This window comes from Dicentrarchus labrax, unplaced genomic scaffold (assembly GCF_905237075.1).
Source record: "Dicentrarchus labrax unplaced genomic scaffold, dlabrax2021, whole genome shotgun sequence".
In the NCBI taxonomy this organism is placed as follows: Eukaryota; Metazoa; Chordata; class Actinopteri; family Moronidae; genus Dicentrarchus; species Dicentrarchus labrax.
Window position 1 is genome coordinate 15,957,540 of NW_026136707.1, and position 18,545 is coordinate 15,976,084.

An 18,545-nucleotide genomic window follows, 5' to 3' on the forward strand; every position below is an offset into this window, starting at 1 on the left:
GAAACCACTGGTGTAATCTTTAGAGATAAATTGTATTTTATAAGCTTATGAGCTATAACTACAACTGTAGCATACATGTAGCTGAGGTAATATGCAGTATTAGCCTCTGAAATGTAGCGGTGTAGAAGTAGCATACAACAGAAATACTGTACTTAATAATGTACGACGGCAGCTGTGTGTGCAACGAAAACGACAAATGTGTGATTTTGAGTTTAATGTGGATCTCTTTGAACTGTGTGTGTTTCCAGGTCTGTCGGGAGAGAAAGGAGAGAGGGGGAGTCCAGGGGTTGGAAGTCAGGGACCTCGAGGACCACCCGGACCTCCAGGTAAAACACAGACAAACGTATCCACAGTCCTCAGGGGTACTTGATAAGCTAAACTAACTGAATCCACTCTCTCCAGTCTCAGCGCTCAAATAATATTTGGTGCTGTAGCTCCTTAAAAACAAGATTAGTATTATAATAGCATTATTCTGCTCCTGAACATTTGTTTTCGGTGTTTTACGACTGCGACCAGGCTGGAGCAAGCTATGTGGAACGTTTTCCATTGTGTTTTTTCTGAACAAATCCAAAAATGTTTCAAATATTGAAACAATAGAATTGCACAGAGACTTAATGTGTTTTGGATTTGCTTGTTAAATCTCTGCCTGGGAAAAGCAAGCAGACGGTTTGGACCGTGAATATAATTCTCTGTATTGATTTCCCTGTGCGCTGTGTGGAGTTTGAGGTTTTTGTTATGAAAATATGTCAGTGCTGGGATTTTCAGTTTACTGTTGTGCGATCAATACCCAGAGCAAGCTGACAAAACTCCCTGGAAACTTTTTTCGATGATCAGATAAGTGTTATAAAAAAAAATCTGAAAACTTCAATACATGCAAAAGGAAATCTATTAGTGAGAGAAAGGTATAGGGGAGAGCTCTCTGTCTCCATCTGCTCTGCTTTTCTGGAATATTTGTGGGATGATAATTTTAGCACTTGGCAAATGGCACTCTCCTCAAAATATTGATTTCATATTTTTGCTGACTGCTGAAGTGAGTCCTGTGGAGCAGTTTCTCTTGTGTAAACAGAAAACAGAAGCCTCTGGCTGAATTTCAGCTAAGAACTGTGTTATTCCTGCTCCTGCCCTCAGGACATTCACCATCATCTCCCTTATCCAGACATGACAATCATGTCATTTCTGCCATGTTATCACAGCAGAGAGAGGGATTTAGAGACTGCGGAGGTGATAGTACAGTGACACATATACCCTCGATGGCACATTTTCAGTTTATTTTCCTCCCTCTTTCTTCCTTTATCCCCTCTCACCAGGTGTCACACTGCTGGAGTCCTTTCATCTGATGTTTATTGATGACTGACTGTATTTATCTTTGTACTTTCGCTCCATCCTCAGGTCTGCCCGGTGAAGGACGGACAGGCAGTCAGGGCCCCCCTGGTCGGCCTGGTAACCAGGGAACACCGGGGAGGTCGGGGAATCCAGGAACAACGGGACCGCCTGGCCCACCGGGATACTGTGACCAGAACTCCTGTATGGGGTACAACGTTGGAGGTAAACATCATTCAGCTGCTACTTCAACACTTTGCTTTAACCCCCTTATTAAGCATTTATAAATCAGTATAAACCCTTATAGTGATTACAGGAGGGGTTTGCCTTGAGTAAAAATGTGTATGAGTAAGGAATGTTGAATGATGCTAGCAGACTATCATGATTTATTCCAAAAACGTAAACAAAAAGACAGATTTTTGAAGGGAAGAAAAAAAAAGAAGTGACTCTCATCAAGCAACTACATTATATGTCAAATTAAAAACTTGAAGAACCCATCTTGCTCTTTAGTTAACTGTCAATATAGCATTTCAATATAAAAAACTAAAAAGTTTAAAGCAAATGTAGCTGGTGTTTTTCATTGGCACAACAGAAAATTAAAAACATCTTCATGATAATTTTTATAAGGTTTGTTTCCGTTCCAAAAGGCGGCATGACAGAGGAAGTTCAGGAGCCGCTGCTTTAGACAAATGAACACAAAGGCACACATGTTCACTGTAGCTCAGGCTCTGGCAAATGAAACAGAAATAACATTTTGACTGGCATCTTTTCCCAAATGTAGTCAAAACACAGAATATCCAGACTTTACAAAAACATTCTCTGCTGTTTATTTAGACCTTATTTGTACTTATTTGTTTGAATGAGAGCAATAACTGCATTCTGTCATTTTACACTATCAAAGGACTCGTTCAGAGCAACCACCAGCCTTACTAGCAAAGAATTCATTCAGACATTTGTTTTATTTTTAATACTTGCAAATTTACTGACACAGAACAGCTTAAACAATGTAACCCTGCCCAGTCTTTCCACCTTATAAACCATCTTTTATATGTATAAAACGTTGAAATATTGTTTTCACAGTGACAGGCGGCTCTGAGATAGTTATTGTTCTCATAAAGCTCTCAGAGAATTGGAGAGTAATCTGGCTTTTATGGTTGTTCCACTGTGAAGTTTATACATTCATGTCCACACAGATGGATTAAGAAGTTAACTGACACTGACCGACGCTATTTGTCTGTATTGAGATCTCATAAAATATGCTGTTACACACACACACACACACACACACACACACACACACACACGACCAGGACATATTTGAATGTCCATACTGACGGGTCCATTGTCTCATCTCGGACTTTACACATCTAACAGCTTCTTACGAGTCGTCCTAATGAAATATCATCTGCTAAAGTAGCTGATGGATGAGACATTACTTCATCCATCAACCCAGATTTATTCTATATAAAAGGATCCCAGTCAGAAAGTTGTTTTTTTATGACCTAGAAGAGTCTTGCTTGTTATTTTCAACCTTGCAAGGATTAAATGCTGCCTCCCAGACCACTTAAAAGGGAAATTATATAATAAAATACAGTATGTGGAGTAGTATTGTTCTTTTCAAAGCCACTAGATCTGACCTTATATTTGTCATGGTGACTTTTAAAGGGAGAGTTCCTTAGTTAGTATTTTTCCTATTTATCCAAACCCATTGTTGCCTTTTTAATTTAAATAGATGTTTCTGGATGCAGTTTAAAGCTGTGTGAACAATGAGGTTCAACATACATGTACATACAGAATCCCTAGAAGGTTACATTATATTATACATCTTTTTCCACTGCCCTGGTGGTGAGTAAACAAATCAATTTTAAAAAGTTTAGAAATTGGTGTATATATAAAATGTGTAAATTACTGTATGTAGTTCAATTAATTCTCCTTCTTTGGCATAACTTAAAGGTGCATTTCCACTATCTTTAAGAGAGGCTGCTACGTCCCACAGAGAGTTGGCAGTTGAGCTAAGCAAGGCTAAATTCAGCAGTAAATAAAAATATATTATCATAGCTGAATCATTTAATGTGCTTAGATCTTCAAATAAATAATTTAGGAAATACTCTTAACTCTTATTAGTCATGTCGGTCTGTTAAATATAAGGCTATAGTCAGCAGCCTCTTAGCTTAGTTTAGCATTAATACTTAAAACAGGAGGAAACCAGCAGCTAGTCTGACTGGAAAACCCTGTGTAAAATTGTTTATACACAGCTTGTGTTCTTTTGTTCAGATAGAAACATTGTGTAACTGATGAGCTTGCAGGGAGATATTTTAACCTCTGGATGACGCCAGGCTAGCTGCTTCCAGTCTGTCTAACCTGAGCGAATTACCCGCTGGCTGTAGCTTCATATTAAACAGTCAGACACGAACGTGGTATCGATCTTCTCGTCGTACGCTCTGAAAGAAACAGAATTAGCATATGTCCCAGAATGTCAAACTATTTTTTACGCATATCATAGAACTGCATGTAGATAGATAAAAACAGCCTCTAGGTCTTATTTCTTGAAATATATATATATATTTATTTATTTTGGGGCTTTTATTGCCTTTATGATAGTGACAGCTGAAGATAGACAGGAAGGGTGGTAGAGAGAGAGGGGATGACACACAGCAAGGGGCTGCAGGTCGGATTCGAACCCTGGGCCACTGCAGCAAAAACTCAGCCTCAGTACATGGGTCACCAGCTCTACCGACTGAGCTAACCAGGCGCCCTTATTTCTTGAAATATTAATTAAAAAATCAATACTTTAGTGCAGCCTGAATCACCTTTAAATTAGTATTTGTTGAGTAACTCGTGGTAAAACATTGCAGTTATGGTGTATAACTGCAAAAAAATGTCAGACCTCAGTGTTTGATTCAGCAGTACTCACAAGGCATGTTTTTCTTGGTATGCTCCGGTTGTAATACCGATTTCTGTGTTATAAATCTCTATTTGTACTTTCTCGTGTACAGAAAGAGAAATAGAGATCTGACATATTTTTCTTCTTTCCAAACATTTTTCATGGATATCTTAATATTTATTTGATCTAAATTTACTGCAGGAACTACTCTGGGTGTGTGTATTTTCTTCCTCTAAAAGAGAGAAGCAGATTCCAGCACTCATTTTTCTTCCTCCAACACCACAACCCAACAGCTGGGGAAGTTCTGTCATTTTGAGAGGGTTTAACTCTTTGGTGTTGTTGGGTTTTCCTCCTGATATGAGGTAACATCTTCTCTCCTTCCTGTGTTCCCCTCCCTCTGTCTCTTCCTGACTGAAGTTCAACAGGACTATGGGAATGATTACTGAGGAACATTCTCCAGCCGTCCTCCTCTCCTCCTCCTCCTCCTCCTCCTCCTCCTGTGTCCTGTACATAAGACTAGAAACTGTGGAAATTGATATACTATTCCTTCAAGGCCGCCATTTTTCTTTAGATGGATAATTACTCCTGATCCCGATGTTTAACCTCTAATCCCTGCAGCAGCGGTTTTTACAGTTTGTTTCTCCAGAGACCTTCTTCTTCCAAATTACTCCTGCAATCAACACATGCAGGACCTTCTCCAAAATTATCTGGATGATTTAATGGGATCTAACAGCCTGAAATTCTTTATTTACCCATTTTAAATTAAAAAGCAAGGTGACTCCACAATAAAACAAGTGGTTTAAGGCAACTTTGTGCCCTCATTTTGGTCTGGTGTAAGTTTTTAGAAACATTATTTTCACCAGATTTTCAGTCTTTATTCACGTGATGCTCTGAGATTCCTTATTATGAGCAGAAGCGGGATTGATTTCTACTATCACTTAACTTTCTTTATAGAATTGGATCGTTAATCTTGCTGAGTCATCATTTGACAGTCTCAGAGATAAAAATTGATTATCCTACCTTCCCACAAGACCAAACAAAACCCCTTAACGCTGCTGCGATGATCACCACCGCTGATCCCAGTGCCATCTGTCAACAAATACTCCACAATGCTTTACTGCAGCAGCCTCCGCTTCAAGCTCAAATCTCTTCAAAGCTAATCTCTCTTTCAAAGCCTGATGAATCAGCTAAATAGTGATGAATTGCTTTGATGCTGATTGGCAGCATTCATACTGAACAACCCCTCTGTACTCTCTTACACTGTAAATGTGATCTTTTTATTTCCGGAAAAATGATCAGATCTGGACAGCACGGGTCAGAAACCAGATTTTTCTTCAGTTTCACTAATCCACTTCCTTATTAACCCAATCTTTTGGACACCATCGTGGGTCCCAAATTCAGCTTGTGCCACTCCCATTCAACTTTTTTTTTATAGCGTACTGCCTCCTTATTGATTTAAATGGTGGTGGTGGCATTTAAGGTGGTTGTAGTCCCAGTCAGCTTTAATTTCGCTCCATGCTCATCCGTGCTGGTTTTCTGCAGTAATCCAGAAACATTCACTTAACTTAAAACTGTCCCTAAATATTCCCGCCACCCCAGTCCAACCTTTGCCTCATGGCGGCTACCAGCCCTACAACCAGCCGTACAACCCTGCTGCAGTGGCTTACAACAACGACCAAGGAGGCGAAGACGAGGAGGAGGATGAGGAGGGAGAGGAACAGCAGGACCCCTATTATCGTGGTTACCCCCCTCAGTACTACCCCCAACAGGCCCATGGCCACCATGGTTACCGCACGAGCCCCACCCACTCTGAGGACACGGAGCTGAGGTCACCGGGCGTCGCCAGGAGGTTTCCGCGCGACGCCGTCGTGGAGGAGAGTGAGGAGGGAGGACTTTAGAAGGATGGACTCACCTAAAGTGCTAGAGCCCTGCACGCCACAACACACACACACACACACACACACACACACACACACACACACACGGAAACAAATCAGACACTGACATGCACACACACGCATCATTACCCATCTAAAACTGTAGTGAGAAGCCCCCCCTCCCTGTGTGTCCAGTGGTTTTCTCTACCAGGTGAAACAATGTAAATAGCTCTGTGGACTCTTGTACAATATCTCTGTTAAAGGGGGGTCCGAAAAAGTGCCTGATCTATGTTAGCATCGTCCAGTGGTAATGTAAAGGTAAGACCTGTTTCTTCCCATCTCACAGCCGATATCAGGACTTAACCCTTCTTTTTTGTGTGAAGCTGCATGTCTCCTTTGAGCCAACCATTGAGTGTGTAACTGGACACGTGCATCTTGTTTTGGTCGTGTGTAACTAGCTAGATTCTTTTACAGTTCAAGTTGAGGGCGATGAGCCGGCAACATTTGTACAGGCTGCTTTTATAATGATGAATCCTGATTCCCCCCCCTGCCACCGCCATGCTGTCTTTATTTCAGTGTGTAAAGGAATATTGAAATGTTTTTGAAGTGATTTTCTCCGTACAGTATTGTGTTGAGTTTGCTTCTTATTTTTTTTTTATGTTTTTTTTTTTTACTATTATTGGAGTAAACACCCTAAACTGACTGTAGAAGCAGATGCATCAAATTTCTGTTAAGTTTAATTTTACCTTAACACTGTGGAATGCAATCAAAATATATAACTTTTTTAAATTATCACTTTTATTCAGAGAAAATTTGGCTGCCATTACATTTTGTCCTGTGAGATTTCCCTCTGTTGCTACTAAGATGGACCAGGTCTGTTCTGGGGTTTTCACTCGGGCTTCTGGTGAATCAAGAAGACAAATCTGTGTTGTTTGTGTCTTGCGTTGCGGCCCCAGTTTGTTTTGTTTATTGTTCTTATGCAAAGTCGGGCCTGCTCACTGTGGAAGCTGTTAACTCACTGGTTGACCTCTGACCTCCTGCTGGAATGAGACCTGGATCCAGTTATTATTCCAAACAGTCAGCTGCCTCTCAGTGAAACCAATAAGGACTGAACCACAAGTGTAAACTTCACCCCTCCTGCACTGCAGTCTGAAAAAACAAGCACTAAAGTCACTACAAGTTAAGCTGTGAGCTGGCCCTGGTTTATTTGACATTTTAACTTGAACAGTCTTAATAAGGAATGTGTCTCACCACCATGCCCCTTAGTACAATATGAACTTATTTATTTTATATTTTGTTTGCTTTTATAACCAATAAATCTGTAATGAGACTATAAAATTGTGTTTTAAGTCATTTGTTTTACTTTAATGACACAAATAGGTCAAACTTTAACTAGATTGTCCACCATTTATATAAAAACTCAACTGGACGAGAACAGGTTTATTCAGTCGTTTATTGGTCTATTTTACAACTGAACAGAATGGATTTACATTTTAACAACACTATGGAAATTTCTAACACACTGACAAGACAAAAAGCTCAGGATTTTCTGACCAACGTTAACATTTTCCACTGAAACCACACGGATGGCCTGAATGTTGTCATAGTAACACATTAATTGGTTTCTCTGTGAACCCACAAACCTTCAAAAAGACAGGATCGGTTCTAACAGATGTCATTTTTATGGGCCAGATCTGATCATTTCATGGTTGTATAATCAGAGGAAACCCCACAGAATCTGATTTTCCCCGATCAGAGCTGAGCCACATGGTAAAAATTCAAGCTGTTGCTGGGTAATTCAGGTCTGCTGTCAAGGGTAATACAACTGACAGGGGTGTACAGAGTAGCACAGAGTTTGTGTTGATGATGCTGGCATCAAGGTTATGACTCCAGTCAAGCCTCGATGCCAGTGCTGGTTATTGGATTTGCACACAATCTGACTTTGTTTTTGTTTTGTTTTTTTCAGAGAAAATCAGTTTTGCGTGCTTTGAAACAGATGACATCTCAGAGCAAATACAATAAAGAGGCCTCTGATTTTTACAATACGTCAGGTATCATAATATAATCGAGGAATCTGTTGCTTTCAGTGTAGCGTTGATGTGAAAAAAAACCTTTTCATCTTTGGTCACATCGGGCAGCCTTGATTTCATTTCATCCTGTAGCCTACGGGTCTGTGGAGGAAGCACAAGACAACACATTAGTATGGGGAGGCATATAAGTCTGGAAAAAGAACCGATTATAAGAAAAAACATGGAGAGAAAGATGACAGATGAGAAACCAGAAAGATCTTATCATTTTTTTCTTCTTTTCAAAATGAGACCAGACACAGCGTCCTCCGTTTTGTGTTTTTTTCCCCCTTTAATTTTGAACAGAGATGGCAGCAGACAGATATTATCAGGGTCTGCCGTATTGGTTTTGATACAAAGTACAAAAAACCTTATCATCAATTGTAATAGCTCTGCTATCAACTACAGCAGTATGTTTATGTTGTTGATTTTCTGTCTGAGTACTCTGTGTGTGTGTGTGTGTGTGTGTGTGTGTTTGGGGAGGGAGGAAGGAGCGGCATATCCAATAATAATCTTTTGCCTCAGCTCCAAGGTTTTCTGAGAGAATATTAACTATGTGTTTAATAAAGGGCAACGGTTGAATTGCCCTCAATGACCTCAACCCCATCTCCCCTGACACACACACACACACACACACACACACACACACACACACACACACACACACACACACACACACACACACACACACACACACACACACACAGATTTGATCACTAAAAATGAATAAGAGTGTGAGTGAATATTAACTAGGCTAAGGCCCATCTCTTAAATAAACCAGGATTAGCTTGACCTTGGCGACCACACAGCGACAGGCCTGAGCACACGCACTGATTGGCTGAGGAGATTGGACCAGTAAACAATAAGAAGTGGCTCATTTATCACTATGTGTACACACAATCTGACAGCGATGCTGAATGTAATACAGACATGTTCTACGCCTCTGTATGAGGTGCACACACAGAGGACAGTACAGTAACTAAATGGATCGCAGCCCTCTGTGTAGAATCACTGTTTTCAAATGTAAGTTATGTTTTGTTCAAATGTGTCTGAAGTACCAGATGGAGAATTTACCACATCAGAACAATTGAAATGCTTTCAGGATTGTAGTAAAGTACTATTTGTAAGTTTAAATAGTCAGTCCACCCAAATTACAACAAAACATTATCTCAATTGCCTCTTGGGGTAACTAGTCATGCAGATTTGGTTTTAGTTACCCGGGCTTTGAGAGTCTGAGATTTCTGCTGCCCTCCCACTATAATGGAGGTGAATGGAACTTATGAAATATTACATTTAGAAAAATTCAACAGCAGGTTTTTCCAGGGTAACTGGGACACGATTTCTTTAAAAGGCATGCTGCTGTTCCATTTTTCAAATGTCATTTTTAAATTCTTTAAATGCCATAAACAGACCTCCATTGTGTTGAGGTGGAGGCAGACATTTCAGAGGTTGATATCTGGAAACCTGGACAAATAAAACCAAAACCATCTGCGTGGCTGGATACCTCCAGAGTGAGAAAAATATTCATTCCACTTACATGGTGATAATTTTAAGAAGAAGAATTTTAAGAATTTGCAAATATTGTATTCAACCCAATGCAGATACAACTACACAAAATTGTATATATCACATTATTGACAGCTTAAAGAAACACATCAAAGTTGCATGATTGTGTTTCACAACCTCTAAGCAGTTAAAATTAAAAGACAGCCAGTGAACTTGAATGTTGGGCCTGCTGCCCCTGTGAAGAAGCAGAGCAACCCTGACCTGAATAAACTAGATGACGGATGGATAGATGGCGTGATGGACGTGAAGGCTAGTGCTGAGCAGGTGGAAGAGAGGATGCTCTCAGTTAACCTGTCAGAATGATATTTACTACAGGTGAGGCCAGAGAAACGCAACAGGACGACATTATCATGACAGCACACCGCGGGGTCACAATGTCAGTCTAATCTCCAACCGGAAAATACTTTACTCAAAAAGCCATGAATATGATTATGTTGAATAACAGATGCTCTCTCTCACACCCCACTTAAACCCCTCATATGTCCCACACAGTCAGGAAGAGGTGGGAAACAGCTGACTCTCCGCACAGTTATGTCATTTCAACATTTGTATTCAAAGGTTTTGCACAGCACCTAGTCCAGGGTAAAAAAAATGGAATCTTTAAGATACAAAGTTTCTGTTAAACAATAAACAAACAATACAACTGCTGGCACATCTACAGAGCACAAAGTGAGTGGCCTGTTACATTTCAGTGCCCTCCAGCATTATGTTGTTTGGTAATACAACGGCCGTCATTTATAAAGCTCTTGAGGGAATCTCACAAGCATGTAACCATCAGAGCAAAAACACAGCAAACGACACACAAAACTTTTATGTACAGTAAATAAAAATGTCAACTTGGGGGAAAAGGTCATATATTTAGGTACTAGAGCTGTATGCTAGGTCCTATAAAATAATTCACACCGGGAGCAGTATCATCACCTATTTACATTAGATTTATATTTAAATTTTTAATCTTAGAGTAAATCAAGTGGCTGCTTGTCCTACAGCCAGTCGTAGTTCTCAGTGCATCATGTCACATACTGACAGCTCTTTGTTGGCTGGAAATCATTCACACCACAGCCACATGTGTTTGTAGTTACAATGAAAATTGTTGCATCTTATTTGTTCATGCACGAGTGAAAAGTCTCAGTCAGACTGGCCACAAAAAGAGTGGGTTGGCGAGCTTTTGAATTGGACCCATTCATGCATACGTTGCTTAGTGAGACCATGAAAATAACACAGAACTGTGGAAACGCGCCTGCATGTCGGAGCAGGGCGAGGCTATTGAACCCCCGGTCCACATTAACATAAAGAATGTACCGCACTGGTTAACGGCCAGTGACACAACACCTTCTGTGTCTCTCTTCTAAAGTCAAGTTCCCCGTTTTGTTGGGACTTTCACCATCTGCCATCGATTTTTCAAACGTGCATTTGTGTTGAATGTAAAATACAAAAACGTATCATCGACAGCTTTCTGTCATTATTTTTGAAGATTTAAAGTCATTCTTTTTTTTACACGTATAACAGCACGACTAACCGCAATATTCCAAAGAAAGGATCTCACCGAATGCTACTTTATGCAAACTACTGTTTCACAAAGGCAGGATAGTTGGTATACACACAGAAATAGAGAAACAGCAATGTGAGATGGTATTCAGATCAACATCACCCCCTTCTGGCTATTCCTCATCAGTACAAGACAATAAAATAGTGTGCATGCGTGTGTGTGCGTGTGTGTGCGTGTATTACTCATTATGGTGCAAACGTCCTCATAGGACAAAAAGATGAGGAAATGATTCCCAGGTGAGGTGCTTTTAAAAGTTTGTCAGGCAATTAAAAAAGCCATCTGGTAGAAGGTAGAAGTCAGGGGTTAGCTTTACCATAAACATTAAAATGTGTCATTTTCAGCTTAGTTCAGTCAGCTGAATACAAATAGCGCTGAATGGCGAGTATGGGTTTACGCATATTTTCTCTGTAGGACATTCATTATGTAACTTGTCACCTTGTAGCAACCACAGATATTGAAAACTGTTGTAAAAACTATTTTACATCACAGTGTACAATATAATCAATAAATCATTAAAGAGCGTACCTAATGACAAGTACATTGTTGGCTTTTCAATGGTGGTGATTTAATTTAGCGTACAAAACAATGTTCAGGGAGTTTTTATTAGTGGACTAATTAAATTACATGACAGCAGCCATTATTAATTTACTACAGAGAGCCTTACATGCATCTGTAATGCTCCACACACAGACACAGACAGACAGACAGACAGACAGACACAGACACACAGACACACACACACACACACACACACACACACACACACACACACACACACACACACACACACACACACACACACACACACACAGAATGAGCCATGAGCCAATACATGCGCGCTGTGTACAGATCGTGTCTGCTTTTTATGCCAGCACTGTGTGTGTTTGAGAGCAGACTGTATGTGTTTCTACATACGGTGTCCACAGCTTGGGGAAGGCGTCAATCTCCTCCTGCGTGTACTCGCTGAGTTTCCTGGGGATTTCTCTGGCCTGAGGCAGCTCCTCCGTCAGGTTGGCTCGGATGTTGTCTGGCAGTTCCTAGTGAGGAGTGGACAGAGGAGACACTGCAATTGAAAACTGTTGGCAGGAAGATATATTCGAGGTGAAGAGAAAGAAATGAGAGAGGAAAAGGAATTGAAAGGAGGTGACATGAAAAAAGAAGGTACCATTTACACCCAGAAAGCAGCTCAGATATTCTACTCCAAGACTTGAAAAGAGATTTAGGTCCATCACTCTCCAGTGTCATTCTCATTAATATTCATTACGGGTGGGTGTGTGCCTGTAGAGTCATTTTAGAGCGGGCACATAGTTCAGACTAAAAGACCAAAATAGAGATTAAAAAACACCCAAGTTTCCAAAATACTTCTGAATTGCAGATGGGACTGCAGACATTCACAAGGCTCAGGAAGCCCATCTGTTTGCAATTAGGGATGCACACTGCACAGCCTCAGTTCTGCTGGTGGAAATCAAGTCAAGGCCAAAATAAAAGACTGGTATCTGTCTTTCCTCACTTCTAAATTCTGACACAAACACCTCATGTATTACATTACAAGTCAAGAGTCAAAGATCCTCCATTGTCATTCCTGGAATTAATGATAATAATTACATCCAGTTAATATTTGGGCCCACTGCCCGGGTCAATTAACAGCCTGTCAAGTACTTTTTTGTTTCAATTCATTGCAGAAGCTGGGATGTGTGATGCCGGTGGTTTTTGCCAGCATCAATTTAAAACTATCACAATTGAATGCTACCAAATGCCAAAAGTGCTGTCTGTGAACTGCAGTGACCACATTGAAAACTAAATGGAAACATAGTAGTCACCCATATACATATTTTATATATATAAACTGAACACAATGTAAAAAAGTTGCTTATTTACATACCTTGCAAACACAAAGCAACATATGCATTCATTTGGAGTCATGTTTCTGGCTACCTGACAAATATAAATCTAATATTTACTATCTTTTTGCTTTGTTTCGGGCTCTACCAACTTCTAGTAAATGTTCATCAGTTTGCAACTATCTGTGTTCGTCTGTCCTTTGTTGCTGAGCAGGTAGTGTACAGTGTTTTTAGAGCTTTTTCACAGAAAATGACTCAGAGCAGTGAAAGTGAAAACAGGAAAGTTGCAGGCCATAAAACCAAAACAGAACAAAAGTTCTGAAAGATGCTCAGTAAAGCTGTGGGGACTCCTTTCACAAAATAAAAATATACTAATATTCTCCTCTGTCAAACAAAGAAAATGGTGAACAACATATATTCATTTTAAAGTAATTAACTGACATTAGTTGTCAAGGTGACCTAGATGAAGGATGATTAAAACTGGCTCATTCTTTTGTGTCAGAATCTGCTAAATGATGTACCTCCTTTCTGACTGTCCTTAATACGCCTGGATGATTAAGGTGTAAGAGCGTCTGTCTGAAGACTCATCAGCACTTAAGAGATGAAGAGAAACTTGACTTACGTCCTCAGGAAAGATGTGTAATCGCTGCATCATGGTGCGTCGGTGCAGATTCCTAGGCAGCATGCCATAAACTGCTAGCTTCACAATCTGGTGAGATAAAGCACATTGACAAGGTTCACATACTGTCTAAAAGAAAGGTCTCTAAATGTCTATATGAGCCTTACATAGTTTTGAATAATATGAAAAAAGTGTTTCTCAATGTGAGGCTGGTTGCAAAAATGTGAATTCACCATGGAGAGAGTTACTGGACTGAGGTACTGGACAGAAATGTTGGAGAGAGATGTTGGACAGAGGCAGTGCTGACAAATCATTCATCTGTCCAATTCTATTTCTCTCTCTTTGCTCGCCAAACCTCCAATCCTCATTTTAACTAAACCACCATCAGGACACACGTCTGTGGTCACCGGCTGGACTAAAGCCTGCATCAACAAAGAGCCAACAGCAGAATAGATGTCTCTCCTGGTTTTGTAAACTACAGATTGGGAACCAGTACAGGTCATCCACTTACTTTTAGCGATTCCCACGTGTAGTTTCATGGCATGTTTAATGGTTACACGAGCTGCACGTGGGAAAAGCCTACGAACCCTTGCAGTGTAGCTCTCATAATGAATGATTCTGAACAGCTCTGTTGCTTTCGTGCAACACTGTATCACTCCTGCCCACTCTGATTACGGTAGTCTGAATAGGATTCATGCATGTTGATCAATGTAGATTAAGCTGGAGGAAATGAAGGAGCAGACAATAACCTGATGTTACAATAAACAAATATGATAGTAAATAAATCACAGCACAACAATACATATGAAGACTTAAGGGATAATGTCACCCTTTGTTAAAAATAACAACCCTATTCTTGTCTGTGGTAAAAACAAACCCTTTTTTTATATATATATATATATATATATTTTTTGGGGGGCTTTTTGCCTTTTTAATAGGATCTCTATTAGCTCTAGATGGACAGGAAAGGGGGAGTGAGAGAAGGGACCACGTGCAATAAAGGGCCACAGGTCGGACTCAAACCCATGGCCACTGCAGCAAGGACTCAGCTCTGGTACAAAAAGTTGATTCTATATGAGGCACAAGAGCAGCACCTTAAATCAAATGTGAGATGTCAATCAAAATATTTAGATATATAAACTGAATGGCACCAACACTCTAAAGCTTGTATCTTTTTAACAGATAACACTGGTGTTATTTCACACTTTTGTCAAGGTCAACAAATCTCATGAAAACACCAAAACCAACAGTGTGTTCGTCTAGTGAGCCCTACCCCTACCCTGTCTGTGGCACTCAACCCCCAAGCCTATTCATTGTTACTGAAGGTGTATATTTGTTTTAAAAAAACAGGTCACATTGATTTTTTTTTTTTTTTTTTTTTAAAGCTAATTCATTTCTTAAAACAATGTTACTCCAACAGGAGTAAATAGTGCATGTGTGGATTATTTTCAGGCAGATTAATACACATTTGGTGCTTTTGGTGTGTGTGTGTGTGTGTGTGTGTGTGTGTGTGTGTGTGTGTGTGTGTGTGTGTGTGTGTGTGTAGGATCAACTCAAAATAAACTACTATGTCTATGTTCATGTTCCTCATAGTGGAGGTACATGTAGCCCAGTTAATTTTATATGGTATCAGCTGCCAGTGTTTGTCAAGAACAGTATGTAGGTCACATCAAGTTCTGAATATAATTACCACTGTGTGTAACACAGTCAAGAGTCTCCAAATCCATAAATTTGCAACATTACCAAAACCCCAGGAATTATCCTTGAATTGACATTCGTACCCAGTTTCAGAAGACACCACCAGCACAAATCCACTGCTGGTTAATCCCTGTTCCCCACACTTCACATTAATATGCACAAGCAGCACATATGAAGAAAAGGATGAATGTCAAACCATGAAACACCTACTCTGCACAGCATGTGGCAGATATAAAAATTACACTAATCTCCAAGAATGTGGGTTAAATCACATATATAACAGGTCTCCACGGTGTAAGGTATGTGACAGTGGCATATCTGAGATTTTACAATTATCTCTAAATAATAATAAAAAGTAAAGAACATTGGTTGATGACACTTACAGCTTTTGGGTCTTTGTGGTGCAGCTGGGCAGCTGTGACTTGTTTGAATCCACCTGGATACCTTTGGAAAACAGATAAACCATAAGTGAGACCTTGTTGTGCATTTACAGCACATACATATAAATGTTCACATTATATATTTACTGCAACTTTTTGATTTGAGGTCATGCCAAGTGAAAGATGCAGCTTACATACTGTATATGGCAACACAATCATGGTCGTCATTAATACCCTAACAGAGATTACTTAAATGTACGTGTGTGTATATGAAAGTATACAAATACATATGACAAAGAATCTTCTCCTACAATACTATAATATAAAAATACAATACATACTATAATGAAGAACATTCTGCTTTTTAAATTAAATATTTTTTTCTCTTTTAAACAAAAGAAATACAAACAAAGGAACTTATTTTAACAGCTTTTCAGCAGTCAAAGGATGCTTGAGCATCTAATGCAGTCCCCACTGGGTGCCCCTTAAAAGAGTTATATTATTATCGTCCAATCTCAAATGTACATGCATAAAGTACAAAAGAAAAGTAATTATTTATCCCAAACAGTTACTTGTCACAAATCTAGGTGTCCAGAATGCAACAATGCAAAACAACTCTCAACAACCACAAAAGCTTTATAGTTAGCAGGTGGACAAAACACAAGTTCATTGCATCTCCTCGAGTATGATTGTGACAAGAGGCTACCGAGACACTGAAAAATGCTTTTTTGGATTGGTTCATAAGCATTGAAAAAAAAAACAACAACATGGAAACACAGAGGAAAAAGACCCAGGGAAAGTGATGTATCATGAAGTGGTATGCGCTTACCCCGTGTGTGATGAGTAGACTTTCTGCTCCCATTTGTTTCCAGAGAACGCGATGTGTTTGGTGTTTATTACTACTACATGGTCACCAATGTCACCTGTGAAGATGTTCAAGATGTTTTCTTTCAGAATTATTCTATTATTATTATTATATTATAATTATTATATTTTAACAGAGAGACAGACAGGTGCAGACATAGCATAACAGCAGCTGGTTTGCTAGACCAACAAAGATATATTTTCAAAAAAACAAAGTATTGTGAGAAAGTTACTTCATAAAGCAATAGTTAAAAGAAGGGAGCAAATATATTCATTAAAGGTTATCCTCTACTGCCATCAAGGGGATGTCCATGCCACAGCAACATTAAGCTAAGGGTGGTTTGTGGTTTCAGCGTATATAAACAGTAGTTTATACAGAGTGTAAAGGGTTATGTTAAAGTTAGAAAGTTAATCATGACTTCATATGTGTGGGACAGACTGGACTCACTGAGTGCATGGTAGATAGGCTTGTGTTTGCCCTGTAATCTAATAGAACACATGGTCGCAACCTTCCCAGGAGGCTGCATCCTGGCATCAATCAGGAACCAGGAACGAGCGAAGGTCGCCCATTGCTGAAATTTAAAAAGAAGAGAGAGAAAGATTGGGTTAAATAAACCGACTGACATAGGACCATTACAGGGAGGAAAAACAAGAGACCTGTATTTTATGTGACAATAGGTCTTTTCCATAGAAGACATTTTGAAACGTCACAGTACGAAACACACAGGTGTAGATAATAAAATTAATTGTGGCGGAGTTCCATTTAGCTGCTTCAGTTTCTGGGTCTTGGTATTGTGCTTGCTGGCTCACTGTCAGAAATTACTCTGGAATACAACAGAGACATTGTTCATTTTATTAGTAACACCTGTGCTTATTCTGATATGACAAGTTAAAATGTCTGTGAAAAAGGCATTAGACTAACAGTTTGAAGCTGTTTATTATACAGACGCAACATTTCCATTTAAATAAATTATTATTCCTTTTTTAAATGTTTTTGTACTCCTCCTGTAACAAAATGAAGACTGCATAACCCTGACGACATAAATATGCAACTAAAACCCAACACATAAAACCACAAGGGATTATCCACCGCACATACACCCCACTGTATGTCCACCAGTGCCACACTCTATGAACGTAAATCACACACAGTGTAACAGATATTACTCATTTATGGAGTGTGTGTGTGTATTAGTTTATGTTTGACAGAGCAATTAAATTAAATTAAATTAAATTAAATTAAATTAAATTAAATGACATAACGTCGTAAGAAAGAAATATTCCACCAGCTGCACATAATAAAACAATGTGTCAAGCTAGCGTAATTTCACAGCGTGATGTTCAGTAAAGGTTTACAGAGGTTGACGAGAAACAACGTTAATATTTGCCTTCTTGCAAACAACTGCATGAACTACAACGACCGTCTCTTGGGTATTTCTCTAACTTTAACCAACTTGTTACGTTACTAACGTTAGCTGACGGTTAGCGTCGTTAGCTGACGGTTAGTGACGGTACATTATCCAGCTAGCTCGTTAGCTAACGGCTCCTTTGTGACCGTTGTCCTGCATTATATTAACCTAACCGCACATAACGGTCAAAGTGTCCGATAGAAATGAGATTATTTAAGGTATACCGGGTAGGGTTAACTACCTGGGCAGATCTGGAGAAACTTGACATTTCGGTGACACTATCTGCACATCCTCAAAACATTTGACCCTCAACGTGAGTGACGGTCCGTTAGGTAGTTTCACTCGGTTGAAACAAGATTTGAGACTTCATTTTCCTATGTTACAGCTGTATCTATAGTTAAGCGCTTGTAGCAGATTGTACAGTAGATTAATGGTTACATGTTTTTATATATCAATGACAACATTTAATAAA

General features: G+C 39.5%; 2 protein-coding genes across 2 annotated transcripts in view; one reads left to right on the forward strand and one right to left on the reverse strand.

Moving 5' to 3' along the window:
- Positions 1-7,419, forward strand: part of LOC127367349 (collagen alpha-1(XIV) chain-like) — a 111,641-nt gene extending 104,222 nt beyond the window's left edge. The window contains exons 45-47 of the mRNA XM_051407111.1: positions 249-326; positions 1,390-1,545; positions 5,804-7,419. Coding sequence (XP_051263071.1) covers positions 249-326; positions 1,390-1,545; positions 5,804-6,102 — 533 coding nt within the window. The 3' untranslated portion in view covers positions 6,103-7,419. The remainder of the gene's footprint in view (positions 1-248; positions 327-1,389; positions 1,546-5,803) is intronic.
- A 101-nt stretch (positions 7,420-7,520) lies between these two features.
- mrpl13 (mitochondrial ribosomal protein L13) lies at positions 7,521-18,410 on the reverse strand. The gene is made up of 7 exons (XM_051407220.1): positions 18,315-18,410; positions 17,113-17,236; positions 16,630-16,723; positions 15,804-15,864; positions 13,726-13,812; positions 12,178-12,299; positions 7,521-8,252 (listed from the first exon to the last, which is right to left on the reverse strand). Exons 1-7 carry the CDS (start codon positions 18,339-18,341, stop codon positions 8,228-8,230), a joined length of 540 nt encoding a protein of 179 aa, XP_051263180.1. The 5' UTR covers positions 18,342-18,410; the 3' UTR covers positions 7,521-8,227.
- Positions 18,411-18,545: the final 135 nt, after the last annotated feature.

Coding starts and splice junctions, on each gene's coding strand:
- mrpl13 (XM_051407220.1), bottom strand. CDS start 18,341: ATGTCAAGTTTCTCCAGATCTGCCCAG. Junction 17,237..18,314: donor GTTTCTCCAGATCTGCCCAG/GTAGTTAACCCT, acceptor TTTAAATTTCAG/CAATGGGCGACCTTCGCTCG. Junction 12,300..13,725: donor TACACATCTTTCCTGAGGAC/GTAAGTCAAGTT, acceptor ACTCCTCACTAG/GAACTGCCAGACAACATCCG.